The sequence below is a fragment of the Elgaria multicarinata genome, chromosome 7 (assembly GCF_023053635.1).
Source record: "Elgaria multicarinata webbii isolate HBS135686 ecotype San Diego chromosome 7, rElgMul1.1.pri, whole genome shotgun sequence".
Lineage (NCBI taxonomy): Eukaryota > Metazoa > Chordata > Lepidosauria > Squamata > Anguidae > Elgaria > Elgaria multicarinata.
Window position 1 is genome coordinate 13632917 of NC_086177.1, and position 20808 is coordinate 13653724.

Sequence of the window (20808 nt, forward strand, 5' to 3'; positions counted from 1 at the left end):
AGATTAGAGTAATGCAAAATGCTGTACATAGTGTTGCCTTTGAAAAGCATTTGGAATCTTCCACTATTTCAAAATGCTGCAGTTATGAGTGGTGATTTGGGCTCATTTTTCAGAGTATGTTACAATATTGTACACCCGATCTATTTCCAGGTTCAATTCATAATTTTATTCTGAAAATTATTCTGAACCTTTTATTCTCGTCATAAACATTAATACCCTAAATGGGTTTGGATCAGGATTTTTAAAAGACTATATTCTTCCACGTGATTCTCTGAAGCTATTTAGAGCTTTGTCAGAGGCCCTGCATCGCATCCTAATGCCAGGTGGTCTTGACTCTTGTGGCAACTACGTTGTGTGTGTGTGTGGAAGTAATGCCCTACATCTGAATTGATTGACTGAATATCAATAGCTAATCATGGATTTATGTAAGTGGAAGATAGCTAAAGGGCATCTATTCTAATCCCTAAATTAAGCCACTGTATAGAGTTAAAGTACACTTGGGCTGTAGCTAGACCTAAGGTTTATCCCAGGATTGTCCTGGGGTCAAACCTGTTCATCTAAGTACCACACAGGGCATCCAGCGCTCAGACAGGGACAAACCTGGGATGATCCCGGGATAAACCTTAGGTCTAGCTACGGCCTTGGAGTTGGCAGATAAATCTGTTGAGAGCCATTTACTCAAATACATTGGCAGCCCAATGTTTAAGTATTTAAAATATATTTAGATTTATCTATGCTTAAATTAATTTCAACCTTAAAGTGTTGAAAAACTGAAAGCAATCTACAGTATGTATGTGGTTTAAGAATAATGTTAACCCTTCTGCCTGAAAAGTAATCAAGTATTATAATTGTTTCAGGATTAATTACTCACAGGGCAGTTTCTGCTCTTGTTTAATTTTATTACAGTAGCCAATGTGAAATATATTGAGGATTTCTTGCTATTTCAACATGTTTTTCTTCTTGTAATTTCCCAGATGGGGATGTAGCAGATGCAGATGAAGGCAGCTGGCGGATGGACAGACTTTGCCATGTCTGGAAATGATACACCCACACCTGACAGGGGATTTGTTTCCTCAAAGCAAAGCAGTGATCTGCATACTGGCTCCTGCTGGCAGCAATCCAAGTGCTGATCAGTTTCCAAGTGTTGAGTAGAAAAAGAGGCTGGAAAACTCACTGTAAATACGATACAGTTTATGTAGACATTCTGCACAGTCCCCATTGAAATGAATAGGAACTGTACAAGAATATTGTACAGTGAGATTGCAAACTGCCTAATGAAGTTTGATAGCAAAAAGTTTTTTAAAATGTTCAGGGATGAGAAAAATAGAAGTTGAAAGGAAGCTGATCCACCAGCTATGGCCTTTCCTGACAGGGACAATCTAGCCACAGTAGTGCATGCGCTGGTAACTTCCCAGTTAGACTACTGAAATGCACTCAATGTGGGGCCGCTCTTGAAGATGTCTCAGAAGTTGCAGCTAATGCAAAATGCACTAGCTAGACTACTGACAGGTACATCCCACAAAGACCGTATAACAGTGGTCTTAAAGGAATTGCACTGGCTGCCTATATGCTTCCAGTCAGAATTCAAGGTGTTGGTAATGACATTTAAAGTCCTAAACGGCTTGGGACCTTGATACTTGAGGGAACACCTCTCCTACCTACCAGAGACCTGAGATCTGTTGAAGGAGCCCTCCTCCATGTCCCACCAATGCGAGACATATGGTACAGTGAGACACGGAAGAAGGCTTTCTCCATTGTTGCACCCCAGCTATGGAATGCCCTTCCCTCATTTCAGCGCCAAGTTAAAACATGGCTTTTTAACAAAGCTTTTGATGGCTAAATTCACCAAGGCTGCACTTAGTTTTAATTGTTTCTATTGCTTTTAAATTCTATTCTGGTTTTAGCTTGCTTAATTGTTAAATTTGTTTTTAGCTTTGTATACTGTGTATTGTTTTATACTGTTTGTATTATTTTACCTGTATGCCAACCTGAGATCCTAGTGATATAGGGCAGGATACAAATGTTTTAATAAATAAAACACCACCACTCTAGTCCACATATTTATTTTTACACTGCACGTTATTAACCAATGTAAAGTATTGCTTCGATCCTAACTTCTGTGACCAGAGTCCTACTCAGGGAGGTGGGACTTTCCTGCCTCCCTCTTCCTGCTGCAGCTCCCTTTAGGAAAAATTGCTTCTAACGGTTAAATATACAAGAATCAGCAAAAATCACAGACCATTCCCCACCCCTGAAATCAATGTGGGTTACTTCCAAGTAAATATATTTCAGATGTGGATTTTTATGTTATTATTTATCTAGTTTAACTTGTCCTGTGCACAGACTGAGGACAGATAACTATATTTTTAAATAATAGGAAAAATATTAATCTAGACAAAATATACATATTTTGAACACGTATGTGTTCATATACACATTTATATGTAATCTAAATAGAAAATGTTTCTGGCTATGGGGTTCTGGGACTATAAATTGTCAGAGCAGTGACAAAATCACCGTTCTAGGAGCAAAGCAGGTATCACAACCTACAGGACATCTGGTATCCCACTTTTAGTTATAGTTGAGGTTTGCCTGGGTGCAGTTATTAAATCAATGAACTGTTATTAAATCAACTTTGAAGTCGATTTTGCATTCTAAATTTGATGAAAAACATAGGCCTGGTGTTTGCTTGTTTTTCAATTGCTTGTGCTTTACTTGTTGACAATTGCTGTTTTCTTATTAAGTATACAGGCTAATTTCATTTGGAGGTGAAAACAGTTTTTATAAGCAGCTTGATGTTCATGAAATAAACATATTCTGCAATAATTATTTTAATTAATATTAGACTTTGCCTTATTGCTGAATCTTTTTGCTGTTAACAGATATCCCCTGATGTTCTGCGGTGGACTGCATCCAAGACTGTCTCTCTGAGGCCCAGGCTCACCATATTGTCTTGGAATGAAACAAAGGATTTCTTAAGCTCTAGAGCTTATTTTTAAAACACTCTCCTCCCTGCACTGATAATGAACTTAGACAGCTCCATCTGTATTGGATGTATTCTCAAGAAAATACTGTCTCATGGGAAAATTGGGCAAGGGCATAACAGGTGCCCAGTCCCAGAAAGGATAGGACATTTGTCACCATTCTTGGTCTGATTCTTAGCAAGACTGAGAGGGAAAAGAGAATGTTTATTTCAATTTGTGCTCCACCTACTGCTACATCTGCCTTTGCCATACTAAAGCAGTTGGAGGATATATCTCATACCTATATATGCCATTATTTATATTTATTTTATTTATTACATTTACAGCCCACCATTTTTCCTGCAAGGAATCCAAGGCAGCGTACATAATCCTCCTCCTCTCCATTTTATCCTCACAACAACAACCCTGTGAGGTAAGTTGGGCTGAGAGTCTGTGACTGACCCAAAGTCATCCAGTAGGTTTTCATGACTGAGCGGGGACTAGATACCCGGATCTCCCAACTCCCAGTCCAACACTTTAGGCACTACACTACACTGGCCATTGTGAAGCTGGTTACAATATATATTTTAAGATGCCTTCAAAATGACAAATAGCTGATATAAAATAGCTGTGGCTTGAATCCAAAAGTGTTGTTCCACAAGCAGACCAGAATCTGGCAGTGGAACGCATTTTCCCTCTTGCAGCCCCCCAAATCTACTCTGGAGGGTTGGGGGATCCTCTGGAACAGCTTTGAAACATACACTGGGGGAGGAGCTGCAGAAGGGCAGAAGAGGATATTTGATTAAGCCAATTATATATTGCTCTTGTGTTCTCCTTTGGAATATAGCATTTTAGCAACTTTTTTCGATATTGCCCAGGGGAGCGTTATCCCTACCTGTTTTGCACTTTCTGGGTATTGATTCTACTTTTATATGATAGGGGAGGATATGTTTTGGTTCCAGAGTGGAGTGAGTGGGAGGGGTGACACTAATGTGAGTGGGCAGAGAAGTGGGTGGGCAGAGTGGGTGGGCAGAGAAGCCAGTGGAAGACAGCCAAGTTGTTCCAGGCAGAGAGGTTAAACATGTAAGACCATCTCTTCTTCCAGTTCTTACCTCAACCTATGAGACCCTAGATGCTCTGTGACTTCCCTCCAGGCCTGCTGTTGAATGCCCTGTCCGTAAATGCCAAGGTGTTGGCCATTCAGGAGTTGATTTTGGATGCGCATGCTGACCTGGTAGGTGTGATGGAGACCTGGTTTGGATGAAACAGAGGAGTTAATCTCTCCCAGCTTTGTCCAGCAGGCTTTCTACTGCTGCAGCAGGCTACGATTTCCCTACTGAGGTGTCCTGTTCAGCAATCACTGGATTTTTAGTGTCTGTAACTATCTGTAGGCATTCAACACAGGATTGAAATTCTATTGGTGTACTATCCACCCTGCTCAAGGTTAGCTCTGGGTATGAGGGGCCCTTGGCAATTTGTGTTCTGGTGGGCTCCCTCTTATGTCAGTACCCTCCCCCAGTGGGAAGCAGCATTGGATGCGCTGGAGTGGCCTGCCATTTAAATTTCCCCTGCACCCAAGATAGCATTGCTCTGTTGCATTGTGAGAAATGATGGGTACTCCCAGGCCCAACTAACTTTTTTGAGGGGTGGGGGCTAGGGTAGACATCAATGGTGAGCCCTGCTGGGGCCCTGGCAGCTCCCCAAGGATGCCAGGTGCTGACACCTGCCCTGACTATGCTGTCCAATAGTCTTCCCTCCCTGAACTGTGTACGTGGTCTTGTTGTGGCATTGGGCTCCCTCAAGCTTATTGTTCTGGAGGATTTTGACATCCATCAAGAGTGGGCTATTGCCTCACGTCCTGCTTTTGGACTTCCTCCATACATCTGGTTGGCCTATGAAGGAAACAAGATGATGGACTTAGATGGGCCTTTGCTGTGATGCAGCAGCGATCTTATGTTCTTGCTGCAATAAGAATAAATAATAAGCAAGAGGGTTTTTTATTGTACTTTCCATCATTAATGGTAGGTAAAAGGGTTAGAACTTCTTACATTCCCTCTGTTTAATGTATCAACAGTGCTCTATAATCTGTTTTAAAAGGATATTAAACAACTAAAAGTATAACTGATTAATATATGGGAGAAATTTAATTCAATGGAGCTGTAAGGACACATTTGTTTACTTTGATATCCATGTGCAGCCAAGTTTTTGTTTGTTTATTCTGGCAGTTACATTGGAATTGCTAACAATGTTTTAAAGGTATATATGTTTATGCTGAAACAAAATCAAGACATCTGGCTGCACATGCATCATCTAATGTCTAGGGATGGAATCAGACTAAATTGAAGTTAGTTTCCACTGAAATCAAAGGGACACATTAGTTGTGACTTAAGTCCCATTGATTTCAGTGGATTAGGGGTAGGGTTATCCCTACTAGGGGTTGGATATAGACTAGTTTAGTTGATTTAGTTAAACTGGTCTATATCCAACCCCTAATAGGGATCTTCCATATTGAAGTTCTAGAGCAGCACAATCGAATTTGGACAGAGATCAACTGGTACAATGTTGCAATTATACAACATTATGGGTACCATGTTGGAGAGCTCAGTTCTATAGACACATAGAAAATGAATGATCCTGACTGAAGTAACTTTAGTCTGATAAGACTGAGGAGACATTATTATCATTAGATTGGTTCCAAACTTCTGTGAACACAAAGACTCATTTTATTCGTGGAAGTGAGTCAAGATCTAGAGGATGATCCTGCTCCACTTAATTGGATGCTTCTGTGGGCAGCTAGTGGGAAGGCAATAATTAATGATTTCCCCTTCCCCCTACAGCTCCCAGTGCCACCTCTTATTCTGTTCTGGAGCATCCCCCAACCCTCTGGAACGGATTTTGGTATAAGGAACTGCAAAGCAGGATGGGGAATGCACAGAAATCATCTCCCCAACCTTCCACCTGTGGGAGTATCAAGTTCATGGAGTTTTGCTGCAGCAATTCTGAATCTAACTCATAGCTATATTACAGAGGAGGGAATTAAGATGAAGTAGCGTATACAGGGCCAAACTACAAATGAATGGCAAAAGCACTAAATCACACCTGTTCTGTGCACCCCAATATTTCATCTTCTGGATGAAATACCATGATAATAATGTTGCAATAAAACATAATAATTATGCTTCCTTAAAATATCAACAGGCTTCCAAAATATACTTAACCTGTTAATTTTTGGGGTGGGTGGGTGGGTGGGCAGGCTCAATTTATGATGCCAAAACAAATTTGTTTTATGTTGATGGCAGAACTTAATGAGAACTGGCACTTAGCTCCAGAACTTGTGGTCAATGCCAGTACTCAAGCATACGGAGTGTAAGAATTATAATAAAGACTGTGTCTTTGAGCATGTGAAGAGTGATTTTCTCCTCTGATTAGTGAAATAGAGTGGAAAATTTTCCAGTGCTTTAGTTGTCTGTGGAAATCAAGTATATGAGAGGACATTTACTTATTTAAAGTATTTTTATCCCATTCCTCAGCCAAAAAAGCTCTTGTAGCAGTTTGCACTTATTTATTTTTCAAATTTATGGAATGGAACGACTAATTAGTGACAACGAAACTGAAGATGCTCCAACAACCTGAGTGAAAGAGTTGACCTCTGTTGATGTTATTAACATATCATGCACAATTCTTTGGGTTGTGTGTCAACAGTTTTCAATACCTCTTGGAGGTTTTCTTAAATGTAAACCATGTAAAGGCACAATCCTATGCAAATTTAGGCAGAAAAAGTCTATGACTCCTAGCATTCCCCAGGCAGCCATCATATCTGAGGAATGCTGGGAGTTGTTGGACTTTTTTTGTCTAAACATGCATAGGATTGTGCCTTAAGGGAAGCAAATTTTTACAAGTATTCTAATAAAAACTAGTGCAAAGCCCATGTCACCATGGGTGCTAGTAGTCCTGCTGCTTTCACATTTCTTTGCCCTAAGTCCACTCACCACAGAAGGGCTCATGAATTATATAAATGTGGCTCATGCATAGTGAATCCCCTGTCCAAAATTTGCATGTGGTGTGATCCCCTCCCCAACCCTCGTGTGCCCCAATTGTTTGCCTCCATCCCCTTCACCCTCTCTACTGGTGGCAACAGCCTAACTGCGCAGCTACACCCAGGACCAGCTTTCAAGCCACACTGATTGGCCAAACAGGGCTGTCCTTCATCCCACTGTCAGAGGGTTTGTCCTGCCTGTTTGACGCAGAGGAAATTAACTGTTATTAATGCTTGAGCTTTGAACTTTCAAAATTTTCTGCACATCTACACTGCTTAAGTTTTAGTTTGAAACAAAACTGAGCAAAATCGATCTGGAATCATCATCATCATCATCATCTTACCCGCCTCTCCATTTTGATCAAGGCAGGGAACAACAGTAAATACAAAATACACAAAACTGAATTAAGAACATAATATACCTTGTTAAAACATCCTAAAAACATCCTAAAATTCCTCTAGATAGGCCTGCCAGAAGAGATCAGTCTTGATAGCTTTCTTGAATGCTACTAGACTGTCAAGTTGACAAGTCTCTGCCAGCAGGCCATTCCACAGTTTGGGAGCAGCAGAAGAGAAGGTCCTCTGGGTAATACCTGTCAGCCTAACTTTGACTGACTGAAGTAGATTTCTCCCAGAGGACCTGAGTGTGCGAGGCGGATTGTACGGGAGAAGGCGATCCTGCAGGTAGCTTGGACCCAAACCATGTATGTTTTTAAAGGTGATAACCAGCACTTTTAACTTGGCCCAGAAACTAAGAGATTTTAAAACTGGTGTTATATGGTAACCCCTAGGTGTATGGTGACCAGCCTGGCTGCCATATTTTGAACTAGTTGAAGTTTCCGGACTAGGCACAAAGGTAGCCCTATGTAGAAGTCGAGCCTTGCAGAAGTCGAGCCTTGAAGTTACCAGCGTGTGCACTACCATCTTTAGGTCTTCTGATTCTAGGAAGGGGCGCAGCTGGCGTATCAGCCGAAGCTGATAGTAGGCACTCCTGGCTGTTGCATCTGTCTGGGCTGTTATTTGGAGCGACTGATCCAGAAGCACCCCCAAGCTGCGAACACAATCTTTCAGGGGGAGTGTAACCCCATCCAGAACTGGTTGACACACCTCTAAACCCAGGTTGTGGCCTTTGACAGCAAGCACCTCCATCTTGTCTGGATTCAGCTTCAGTTTGTTTTCCCTCATCCAGCCCATTACTGCCTCTAAGCATTCATTCAGAGGAGACACACTATCCTTAGCTAACGCTGATGTTGAAGGCATAGAGAAATATATTTGGGTGTCATCAGCATACTGATAGCATCTCTCCCAGTGGTTTCATGTAAATATTAAATAGCATTGGGGAAAGGATGGCTCGAGTAATAAGCCTTACACTACCATATTCTTATATAGGATTCTACATACTATATTTAATCACACTAAATGTGCTTTAATTCCCCCCCCTCAAATATTTCCAGTAAAATACTTGTGGTGTATTGGGACAAAAAATAAATAACATGAGGTACTTTTTGCAGCTTTGTTTACTAAATAAAAGTGAAATAAACATTCTAAATTCAGTCGCCGTTCAATTTTCTGCTGCAAACAATATTTTCCAATGCAAATTAATTTGTGTAGGAAAAAATTCTGAAAAACCCACTTCACTATCTGTGCGTAAATGCAGTCATATGTGGGTTTGGTGAAGGGCTTCCAGTTAAAAGGCTTGAATTTTGTGTCAGGACTGAACTTCATATCACATCACAAAGTGTTAAGCACTATTCTATAGCCACTTATAATTGAGCTAATTGTGATACCATGTGATAGAGAGGTCAGTGAGACAACTCTTTTCTTCTCCTGCCATACTATGTCAGTGACACTGAGAAATCCTACTTCCCAGCTCAACCATTTTATCTGATCTTGGAGAAAGATAAGAACCACAATAGAGGTTAGAACCATAACAGAGTATAGCTTACTCTGACTGGCAGATGGTCTCCAAGGTCTCACGCACAGCCCAAGGACCAAACTTGGGACTTCTGTATGCCAAGCATCTGCTCCACCACTGAACTATGGTCTCTCCCCAAATATGTCTTTTGTCCCTGATACATCAAAAGTGGCTACGGTAGAGCTGATAGCATTTATGTAATACAGGAAGTTAAGAGGCAAGACTGAGCAGAGTTTATGTGTGCAAAGCTGTCCAGTCCCCTCCTCCCATACACCAAAAACTAGGATATATTGAATGCTTTCATAATGACTGTTGAGATAACGAGTACATTGTTGCCTCAAGACAAACAGTTACAATGAAAACAGCAATTAAAACAAATAAGGTAGCCTGATAACAGCATTTCACTGTCTGGAATCACAGAAGTGTAGTTGACAAGTGTAGACAGCAGCACTTGTTTGCTGATCTCCTTTAACATCCTTTCCTTCTCTTCCTTAATGTTTTTTGTTATATTTTTGCTAATATATATTCTTCACCGCTGCTTTATCCCTTGCTTTCTTTTCCATCAGCTTTCCTTGCCAACTTTTATCAGGGTGCACATACATGACAAATTCAAAACAGTTTGAAAATGGTTTATTTGTTACAGCTTCAACTGTAGCTGAGTATAAGGCTAAGACTCCTTTGAAGCAGAACAATTCTGTGGAAGTTTGCTCAGAATTTGGTCCCATTTTGTTTAGTGGGGCTTATTCCCATGGAAGTGTGTTTAGAATTGCAGCCACAGAGATCCAGAGATTTCCAAGTATGCCAAAAGCTAAACCAACTTTGAGGATAAGTATAAATTTACCAGCTTACAAAAACATGAAACAGCCAGTTTGAACCTATGTGCAATGGCTCTGCTTTGGTAGTTGGCCTAAAATGTTACTTGCTTAGAAGGAATTTTTAGTTGCCCTGAACCTGTCAGTCGCTAATTAGGCAAATAATTATTTTCAAGGATGATCTAAATATCCTCTGGACATTTTCAAAACTATAGCATTTTGATGTGGTTATAAATTCAGTATTTTATCTTCCCACACCACATTTTCAGGTCTTTGAAATCAGTTCTGAAAACTTCATATCAATCTGAAACAGAGGAAAGGTACCCAAAAGTTTGCTTATCAAATGTGTTTAAAATATTATTAATAATAATTCCAAAAATATGCTGGTCTGACTCTGTAACTTCAACTTTAAATATTGACATATTGTCTAGTATGCATTCCCCTCTCCTTTTTCCCTTCACCCCTGAGGGGCAGCAGAGAACGCAAACAGGACTGAATCTATTCAGTATGCAGGGGAAATGTGGAAGAAAGCACAGGCAGACTAATGACAAACATCCGATAGGCATAGAGTTCTAAATATAGATCATTCAAATGTAGGATGAATGGAACAGATCACAGGAATTCAAACTATAATCCTATTAAATAACTGTGCTTTAAAATGCTACCTTGCAATCAAAAACACCCAGCCTTTACTCTGAGGTATTTATTACACTGCGCCCTTTGATAAAAGTTCCATACACTTTCAGCTTCTGTATCGTTTTGATTAGAGAAATGCTACAAGGCAGACGGAACCAGTGCCAACTTTTCTACCCACCTCAATGAAAGAGCAATTATTTAAAGAGGTTTATTAATTCAAATGAGAAAACATTTTGATTCCTAGAACCCAGACTCTGAGTGTTTATTATCAAATGCATGTTACTAAATATGTTATTAAAATATGAATAAAGTGTGTAACTGTATGTATGCATTTGTACTTATTTCTAACTATATTAACTTGTAATTATTAAACGTTCCTCACTGTAGGACCCATGGGTTCCTGAAAAGTTATGCTCAGCAGCTGTAACAATTCCATTTATGCTTAATTTGATCTTTCCCCGGTTTTTCACAATCGCTGCTCAGAAAGTATGGAAACATCTGACAGTAAGCCAGAGAAAACTTTCGGGGGTGCAGTGGGGTGCGCTGGACTGTTATCTAAGCCATACATGTTTGAACTACTGAATTGAGAAGAATGGAAGGAAAAGCCCAAGTGGACGTAAGGAAGCTGAAGGTGCAGAGGGAATTCAAATTACTCACCTGTCAATGGCAATTTTCTTCGCTGATGCATAAAAACCAACATGGACAGCTGCATGTAAATCGCTTTGCAAATGTGTCCTTGATGTCAACATGCTAAGCTGGAGCCTCAATCTTCTGGTGATCGGATTAGGACTCACTGGCAGGAGTTTTCTAAACGTGTTAGTCGCTATGCCCCTCCTTGCAGCCTTTCCCGAACCATATTTGGAATAGAATTGATCACTGGCTATATTGTTTATTATTGTGGCTTGCTTTATTTCCACCCTGCCCCGATAAGGGGGTGCAAAGCAGTGGATGACCTTCTGAAGACAGGCGGCGGTGTGGAAATTTCTTTACTCGGCTCCTTTGATCGCTTCAGTAAAGCTACAAGCCAGGTTCCTTTTCGGATTGCTCCGGCAGGATCTTACTTCAGCGGCTCCCAGTTTGGCGAGTCTGTGTCGCAGAAGAAATCCTAACAACTTGGTTACTCTTTCTGGCGGGAAAAGCACGTGATTCGTCGTTCTGGTTGCAAAGTGACACTTTTAGAAAAAGCCAGCAATTTGTAATCTTTTCGGAGTATGCGCAAGGACTGGATCAGCGTGGGAAATCGGATAGCGTGAGACGCTGACTTTACTGGAAATATAGAGCGTCTTTTCCCCCTACATACACACACACAAAAGGAAGCGAAGAAGTTGCTGCTCCTGTCAGCAAATAGCCCTTGCTTGGGCGCTTTTCAGTTCTTTGCAAGAAGCGTGTCTGGACTCCCCCCGCCCTTTGCACAAGGCGTTGGAGAATTGTCTCTTGTGTTTTTCCCAAACTTCCCACTCCTCCTACCCACATGAATCAGACAGATACGATGGGAAAGAATAACGCTAACCCGATGGCTCTGACAAGATTCACATTTTGTCTCCTAAAGCTGGGAATCACATATGCCTGACCTCCTGATCCAATAAGTGCGGGAAGAAACTCCCACCCTTAATATTTATTTCAATATTAGTTGAAGTAGGATAAATTCCAGGAGGATGGGCAGTGGCTTTGACACTGAAGTACCATTGGATGGATAAGAGTATCTGCGATCTGGGGTAATTGTTGGGGTGGGGTAGCGATTATGTGATTCTTAGTATTTTAGGATTTCCTCTTCATGCTGTCGGTCTGATGTGAGTTGTAGTGTAAACTTTGGGACAAAGAGCCCTTCTTTCTCTTAATTGATGTGAGGATTGTGTTGGGTGTCAGTACAATGAAGGCCACCTTTCTTCCCTAGATTTTTGCTGGGAGGATTTGTGTGTGTGGAGGAAAGTGTTCTCAACACTTGAGGGACCCTCCTCTTCTTTACCTTTGAACTGAATTGTATGGGTATGCCATGACTTTGATATATCGGAGTTGCCTTTTTCTCCTCCACCTCTCGACTGGATGATGATGTGGGTGTGATGTTATCCTTGGGGGGACCCACTTTTTTCTCTAGACCTCAAACAGGTTGACTTCGTGCGCGTGTTTTGTTGTGAATTTAACAACACCGTTTCACATTGAGGCTTTAGCTTAGTGTAAAAGTCCTGGGTACACTTGTCCTTTATCCACAGCTGGATTTTTTGTCCTGTTACTTGAGTGGATATATTTTGGAAGAGGGGGGAGCGGGGGTGGGGGGAGGGAAGAAAAGAGACTTAATTTCTCATTGAGCTGGGTGTGTGGGGTGTGGGTGATTTTATGTGGAGCCCCCCCCCCTTCCATTTTGTATTTGAATGTATTTGTGCGAGAGGCCCGGTGCCTCAGGGGCACCGTTTTGCTCCCTAAGGTAAAAACTCTGGGCTGGGGGAAAACAACAAAAACGAGGTCCAAACGCCTTGCCTCCCCCAGCGAAGGAAGGCGACGATGGTGCTTCTTTCCGGAGAGGCGAAGGGGGTCGGGGAATGCCAGAGCGCCGCCGCCGGGAAGCAGCTGCAACTACCCGCCTCCGAGCACGCCGCGCCCGGAGCCCAGGAAGCGGAGGCCGCCGCCGGCACCACTAGCATTAGCCCAGCCGCCCGAGTAGAGCCGGCGCGGGCAGGCGACGAGGACGAGGACGACGACGACGATGTCTTTGAGGAGTACGAGGACTTCTCGGAGCTTCCGGACACGCGCAGCATCGCTTCAGACGACTCCTTCTACCCGCCGCGGGCTGCCGACGACGACGACGACGACGACTGGTCGCTGGGCGAGTCGGACCCTTCTGACAGCCCGGAGCCGCTCACTCTCTTCCGAGCCTGTTGCACCAACAATGTGATCGTGCTGCGAGCGCTCATGCGCCAAGGTCCCGAAGAGGAGGAGGTGAAGGAAACCGACCGCAACAAGCGGGTGAGGGAGAAGCGCTTCACAGCCTAAACACGGCGGGAGTGGGGAGGAGGGGGGGCGGTCGGAGAGGAGAATGGGAGCGGGGCGGAAAGGGAGGGATTTCAACTACTTCCCGCCCCCTTGCCACGGATACGTACGAAGTTGCCCCAGCCACTGTCCTGTTATTTAACCCAACCTACTGCCCCATTTCAGGGTCTATCCACCCCACTCCACCCCACCCACAGCATCAGACGCCATGTGGACCTGTAGTCCGCTTTCGCCATTCCAGAATAACCAACATCCCTCCAGTCACAATCGGGGCTATTCACTTTCTGCTTTTTGATTCTGAGCATTGTAGCCAAAGAATTGGCTGGTTAATTAAAATTAATATGTGGGATTCAGGCAAGCTGATTTTTTTAAGTCCTTGTTATCCTTTAGGGTTGCTTGATCACAATGCTGAAGCCTGTTGTTTCAACTGAAACCACTACTGGCAACATTTCCTTCCCTAGGCCTAGATATCCTAGACCTAAGGTTTATCCAGTGCTCAGGCAGGGGCGAACCTTAGAGGATCCCAGGATAAACCTTAGGTCTAGCTGTGGCCCTAGTCCCAAACTTCTCTGACCAGTTCATTTCATAAGAACATAAGTGCCATGCTGGATCAGACCAAGGGTCCATCTAGTCCACCACTGTTCACGCAGTGGCCAACCAGCCATCAGCCGGGGATGAACAAGCAGGACATGGTGCAACAGCACCCTCCCACCCATTTCTGTCAATAGTACAAACCCCCAGTCTTGCTTTCTCCTGGGCTCTTTCCCTCCTCTCCCCTCCCTCTTCTTGCAGAACTCTCCATGTGTTCAGTTCACACATGAAGGGGGGTAGGGTCATATCCAGTGGCCCTGCCTCCTGAGTTGTGGGCAGCCATTTGGCTTATATATATTGGATAGAATGTAAGAAAAGGTAAACTTGTATAGGCGTAGAGCCCTTTCTTATGTTCCGTCCAACCATAAAGGTCAAGGAAAGAGCCAGCAGGCAAGATCAAACTCTCCTCCATGCCTTGACTGAATGCATGGAGAGGACATAAGAAGAGAGCTATTGTTCTTTTGTCCCACTCCCTTTAGCCACATTGTCTTTTGATCAGTTTCCCTGGCACACCCCTCAAGCACATCTTGACTAAACTCTGTAAATATTTGCCCCAGCAAAATTGACAGCTTTTTCTTGCCTGGAAACGGGATTGTAGATTATTTCATTCCCTGAACAAATGAATATTCCATGCCATCATATCAGATAAGCCAATCAGTGACAGAGGTTTTACCAACACAACTACAATGCAACATAGATGTGGTAGAAACCTACACAAGGTGACTTTTTAATCTTGTCAAATTCACATATTTAATATAAACTGAATGTGGAAACACATGTTATGATCACCATGCAGAGACTGCTAGAAAAAGCTTCTGCTGTGATTGTGATGCCTAGTGATATGTCCTCATCAAAGGGAACATAAATAAAGTGTGTCTGTCCTTTAAAGGCCTATTACATTTTGCCAAATTCCCTGTCCTTATTTGGTCACAACTTTACTATCTTCTTTCCTGTCTTTAATGCATTATAATTACACCAGTGTGGTGTAGTAACTAAAGTGTTGGGCTGGGAGTCAGGAGATCCGGGTTCTGGTCCCCACTCAGCCATGGAAACCCACTGGCTGACTTTGGGCCAGTCACAAACTCCCAGCCCAACCTACCTCACAGGGTTGTTGTTGTTGTGAGGATAAAATGGAGAGGACGAGGACGATTATGTACATAATGACGATTATGTACACCGCCTTGGGTTCCTTGGAGGAAAAAAGGCAGGATAAATGCAATAATAAATAAATAAATAAATAAATTCTTTAGGTTGGAATAGAGCCAGGTTGAAATGGGATTGAATGCCACCCCACGTACTTTATTTATTTTATTTACTGTTGTAGTAATGCTGGGTTGATGGTGAAGCAGCAAGCATTACACACCATGGCAAAGCTAAGTCATGACACAGAGGCCTCTTACTTATGAATGCATACTGTATGGTAACAACTATTGTTATTGTTGTTATTTAATGCTATATGAGCACCAATCAACAAATGTTCTCTCTGTAGCTTACAGAGGAAAAGTTTTGCACCAAAAATATAAAAAACTAATTAAATAATTAAAAACAACCAAAACAATAAAAATGCAGCATAAAATGTTTCTTCTAGTGGAAGATGGAATAAAACAATTGGGAGCTCAGAATTAAAAACACACATTACAACAGAGAGAGACCAATAGTTGTTTAAAACACAAGTTTATTTACCACATCATATATCATATTAATGCCTCATATATTATCAGGATGGCATGGCTGCTTCTGGGTAGCTTAGACATCTGGGCAGCATTCCAAGGGAATGCATTTCACCCAGGGAAAGCTGGTGGAACCAATTTCAGGGGTGGAGGGTTAGACTCCATTCTGGGTTTTAGTTACAACCAGCCATAAATCTAAAGGAACTATACAAAACGCTGGTCTCTACCCACAAAATGGGCCTGGCACCTTGCATAGCTGCTTTAGACTTCTCGCTGGTTGTCACTAAAACCCAGAATGGAATCTTTGCCCCACTGAAATCGGAGCCACCGGCCTCCCCTGATTTCACTTGTATGAAATGGTGCTCACATGGCTTGGGCCGACTTTAAACTTGCCAGGAAAGCCCCTTGAAAATGAATGGTTTCCACTGGAATGGTCCAGATTGATCTGTACCACATGACTGCCACTTTACACAAGCAGCTAACTAGGTGGAGAGATCCCTGTGCAGTTCAGCTTCCTAATAGAAACCATGCCTCCAGGATAATGCATGAAGTGAACCTTAATTCTCAAACCTTTCCCATGCCATGATCCATGTTACCTGCCACTGCAAAGAGTACATTCAGAAATATTTTTCTCACAAAATTAATAAGGTATAATCATCCTCTAATGACTTTACTACATTAAAAAAAATAACAATCTCATTGAGCCACAAGTGCATTAGATGCCCTGCTTCGTACCTGCTTCATATATGGTATGTGTGCAGGCAACCTGGTATACCTAAGGGTAGGTAACCTGGTGGCTTCCAGATGTTTTGGACTACAACTCCCATAGGCTCCAGCCAGCATAGCCAATGATCAGGGATTCTGGGAATTGCAGTCCAAAACACTTGGAGGGTACCAGGTTGCCTTCATAGGATTTCACTCCTTTAAACTAGTCTTTAACCTTCCCCGCCCCGATTGTGAATGCACAGGGATTAATGTATTAAGAGGTATATAGTACATGTTGTAGTATCCCTGTCTATTTTTCTATACTTTCAACACGGATTATGTTGATGAAAGAAAGGAAGGGAACTATAAAAAATCCCTATGCATCCCCATTCCTTATTCTTTTCTGTTAGAAGACTTTTGACACCACCATCACTGCCAAGAACATTCTGTCATACATGTAACTCAGCTCAGCTCTACCGCACATCCACAGATAGACAACTCTACCACACATCCTCTCCTATCACAACTCTATCTCTACACATCTATATTGTCTATATTCCCAACAGCATCTTCTAAGTATATATACAAAATGCAAGAATTCTTGCATTCCCAAATTCATTTCTCATCTCTACCTTTCACTCCGTATTTCAAACAGATTTGACTACTCCTTCTGTCATGGCCCAAAGTATATCGAATCATACATACACTCACACACACACACACACACACACATACACACACATATGCCTTTCTTCCTTGGTACTCAAGGATGCGTATGTAGGGTTCTATAAAGTCTTCCATTCAGGCAATGAGAGAGGTTGTATCATCATGTGTCTCAGACCATGCACAGAGCTCTGGAATATAATACATCTATACCTACTTTGCTCCCGTGTTAGGTGTAGTTTATGTCATGGTACTGCTTCACAGAACCATAAACAAGTATAATGTTCTGTCAACTGTATTACATTTAATTTAGGGTGACCATATGAAAAGGAGGACAGGGCTCCTGTATCTTTAACAGTTGCATAGAAAAGGGAATTTCAGCAGGTGTCATTTGTATATATGGAGAACCTGGTGCAATTCCCTCTTCATCACAACAGTTAAAGCTGCAGGAGCTATACTAGAGTGACCAGATTTAAAAGAGGGCAGGGTACCTGCAGCTTTAACTGTTGTGATGGAGAAGGAATTTCAGCAGGTTCTCCATATATACAAATGACACCTGCTGAAATTCCCTTTTCAATACAACTGTTAAAAAATACAGGAGCCCTGTCCTCCTTTTCATATGGTCACCCTATTTAATTCAGTGCAATCCTTGCAATTTTACTCAGAGATATGTCTTACAGTATTTAGTGTGGCTTACTCCCAGGTAAGTATACATTAGATTGCAGCTTTAATTACAGATATAAGTCAAGTTTTTAATATATGAAGTATTACATACTTATTTCATGAACCCACTGTTTACATCAATGATTTTACTTGCTGTAAAACAACTTGTTTGTAAAAGGCAGTAAGTATAAAAATCTTAAAAGTATATTAATTCATAAATGTTATGGGCACAGCACCACCAAAGTTAAGCATATTTTCATGCTATTGATTTCAATGGAAGAACTGTCTCCCATTGAAGGGCTTACATTTGGCTTGAATTGTATCATATATACGTATTTTATATGTACAGATGAAACTGCATGCATGGAGGTATGCATATACTTATATACACACACTCTAAAAAAGTGATGGTTGATCCAGAATAACAATGCCAGAAGACTGCTAAGGTTGACTGCATAAGTCATTTAAAAAATGTTTTTTTAAAAAACTTTGGTTTGGATCCAGACTTTATCATACTTACAGCAGATATATATGAATGGGACAAGTTGATTAAGGTGACCATATGAAAAGGAGTGCGAAAATAAGGAAAATCCCGTAGGGGAGTAAAAAATAGCCAAAGGCAAGGGCGGAACAAGTAATCTTCTACAATAATATTATTGCTAAAAGCTTTATTAAAGTGCCAGGTGCCTACGCGTTTCAAACACGGTTGCGTTCTTCCTCAGGGCTTTATAACGTTAGTGCAGTGCTTCTGCAGACAACTGCACTAATGTTATAAAGCCCTGAGGAAGAACGCAACCGCGTTCGAAACGCGTAGACACCTGGCACTTTAATAAACCTTTTACTAATCATATTATTGGTGGGTAGTCAAATGACATCTGGAATTACAGGTAAGCATGGTCTAGGAGAACAAAATGAAGCGGGACATAGGCTGATAGAATTCTGCCAGGACAACTCACTGTGCATAACAAACACTCTCTTCCAACAACCAAAAAGACAGCTTTATACATGGACTTCACCAGATGGCCGACACCGAAATCAGATTGACTACATCCTTTGCAGCCAAAGGTGACGGACATCTATACAGACGGTAAAAACAAGACCTGGAGCTGACTGTAGTTCAGATCACGAACTTATTGCACAATTTAGAATCAAACTAAAGAGAATAGGGAAGACCCACAGATCAGTTAGATATGAGCTCACTAATATTCCTAATGAATATGCAGTGGAAGTGAAGAATAGATTTAAGGGACTAGAGTTAGTAGATAGGGTCCCGGAAGAACTATGGACAGAAGTTCGCAACATTGTCCAAGAGGTGGCAACAAAAACCGTCCCAAAGAAAAAGAAAACCAAGAAGGCAAGATGGCTGTCTGCTGAGACACTGGAAGTAGCCCAAGAAAGAAGGAAAACAAACGGCAACAGTGATAGGGGGAGATATGCCCAATTAAATGCAAAATTCCAGAGGTTAGCCAGAAGAGATAAGGAATTATTTTTAAACAAGCAATGCGCGGAAGTGGAAGAAGACAATAGAATAGGAAGGACAAAAGACCTCTTCCAGAAAATTAGAAACATCGGAGGTAAATTCCAGGCAAAAAAGGGTATGATCAAAAACAAAGATGGCAAGGACCTAACAGAAACAGAAGAGATCAAGAAAAGGTGGCAAGAATATACGGAAGATCTGTATAGGAAGGATAATAATATTGGGGATAGCTCAGACGGTGTGGTCAGTGAGTTAGAGCCAGACATCCTGAAGAGTGAGGTTGAATGGGCCTTAAGAAGCATTGCTAATAACAAGGCAGCAGGAGATGACGGTATCCCAGCTGAACTGTTTAAAATATTGCAAGATGATGCTGTCAAGGTGATGCATGCCATATGCCAGCAAATTTGGAAAACACAAGAATGGCCATCAGACTGGAAAAAATCAACTTATATCCCCATACCAAAAAAGGGAAACACTAAAGAATGTTCAAACTATTGGACAGTGGCACTTATTTCACATGCCAGCAAGGTAATGCTCAAGATATTGCAAGGTAGACTCCAGCAATTCATGGAGCGAGAATTGCCAGATGTACAAGCTGGGTTTAGAAAAGGCAGAGGAACTAGAGACCAAATTGCCAATATCCGCTGGATAATGGAGAAAGCCAGGGAGTTCCAGAAAAACATCTATTTCTGTTTTATTGACTATTCTAAAGCCTTTGACTTTAGAAGTTCTTGGTGGTATGGGGATACCAAGTCATCTTGTCCGCCTCCTGAGGAATCTGTATAACGAACAAGTAGCAACGGTAAGAACAGACCACAGAACAACGGACTGGTTTAAGATTGAGAAAGGAGTACGGCAGGGTTGTATACTCTCACCTTACCTATTCAACTTGTATGCAGAACACATCATGCGACGTGCTGGGCTTGACGAATCCAAGGCTGGAGTTAAAATCGCAGGAAGAAACATTAACAATCTCAGATATGCAGATGACATGGCTGAAAGCGAGGTGGAGCTGAGGAGCCTTATGATGAAGGTGAAAGAAGAAAGTGCAAAAGCTGGGTTGCAGTTAAACCTCAAAAAAACCAAGATTATGGCAACCAGCTTGATTGATAACTGGCAAATAGAGGGAGAAAACGTGGAGGCAGTGACAGACTTTGTATTTCTGGGCGCAAAGATTACTGCAGACGCTGACTGCAGCCAGGAAATCAGAAGACGTTTACTTCTTGGGAGGAGAGCAATGACAAATCTTGATAAAATAGTTAAGAGCAGAGACACCACACTGACAACAAAGGTCCACATAGTTAAAGCAGTGGTATTCCCCGTAGTAACCTATGGCTGCGAGAGCTGGACCATAAGGAAAGCTGAGCGAAGGAAGATAGATGCTTTTGAACTGTGGTGTTGGTAGAAAATTCTGAGAGTGCCTTGGACTGCAAGAAGATCAAACCAGTCCATACTCCAGGAAATAAAGCCAGACTGCTCACTTGAGGGAATGGTATTAAAGGCAAAACTGAAGTACTTTGGCCACATAATGAGAAGACAGGATACCCTGGAGAAGAGGCTGATGCTAGGGAAAGTGGAAGGCAAAAGGAAGAGGGGCCGACCAAGGGCAAGATGGATGGATGATATTCTGGAGGTGACAGACTTGACCTTGGGGGAGCTAGGGGTGGCGACAGCCGACAGAAAGCTCTGGCG

General features: G+C 42.0%; 2 protein-coding genes across 2 annotated transcripts in view; both read left to right on the forward strand.

The window, feature by feature from the left end:
• ROPN1L (rhophilin associated tail protein 1 like) overlaps positions 1-20808 on the forward strand; it is a 155195-nt gene that overhangs the window by 24283 nt on the left and 110104 nt on the right. The window lies entirely within an intron of this gene.
• Positions 12862-20808, forward strand: part of ANKRD33B (ankyrin repeat domain 33B) — a 47232-nt gene continuing 39285 nt past the window's right edge. The window contains exon 1 of the mRNA XM_063130004.1: positions 12862-13323. Within this exon, the coding sequence (XP_062986074.1) occupies positions 12862-13323 (462 nt within the window). The remainder of the gene's footprint in view (positions 13324-20808) is intronic.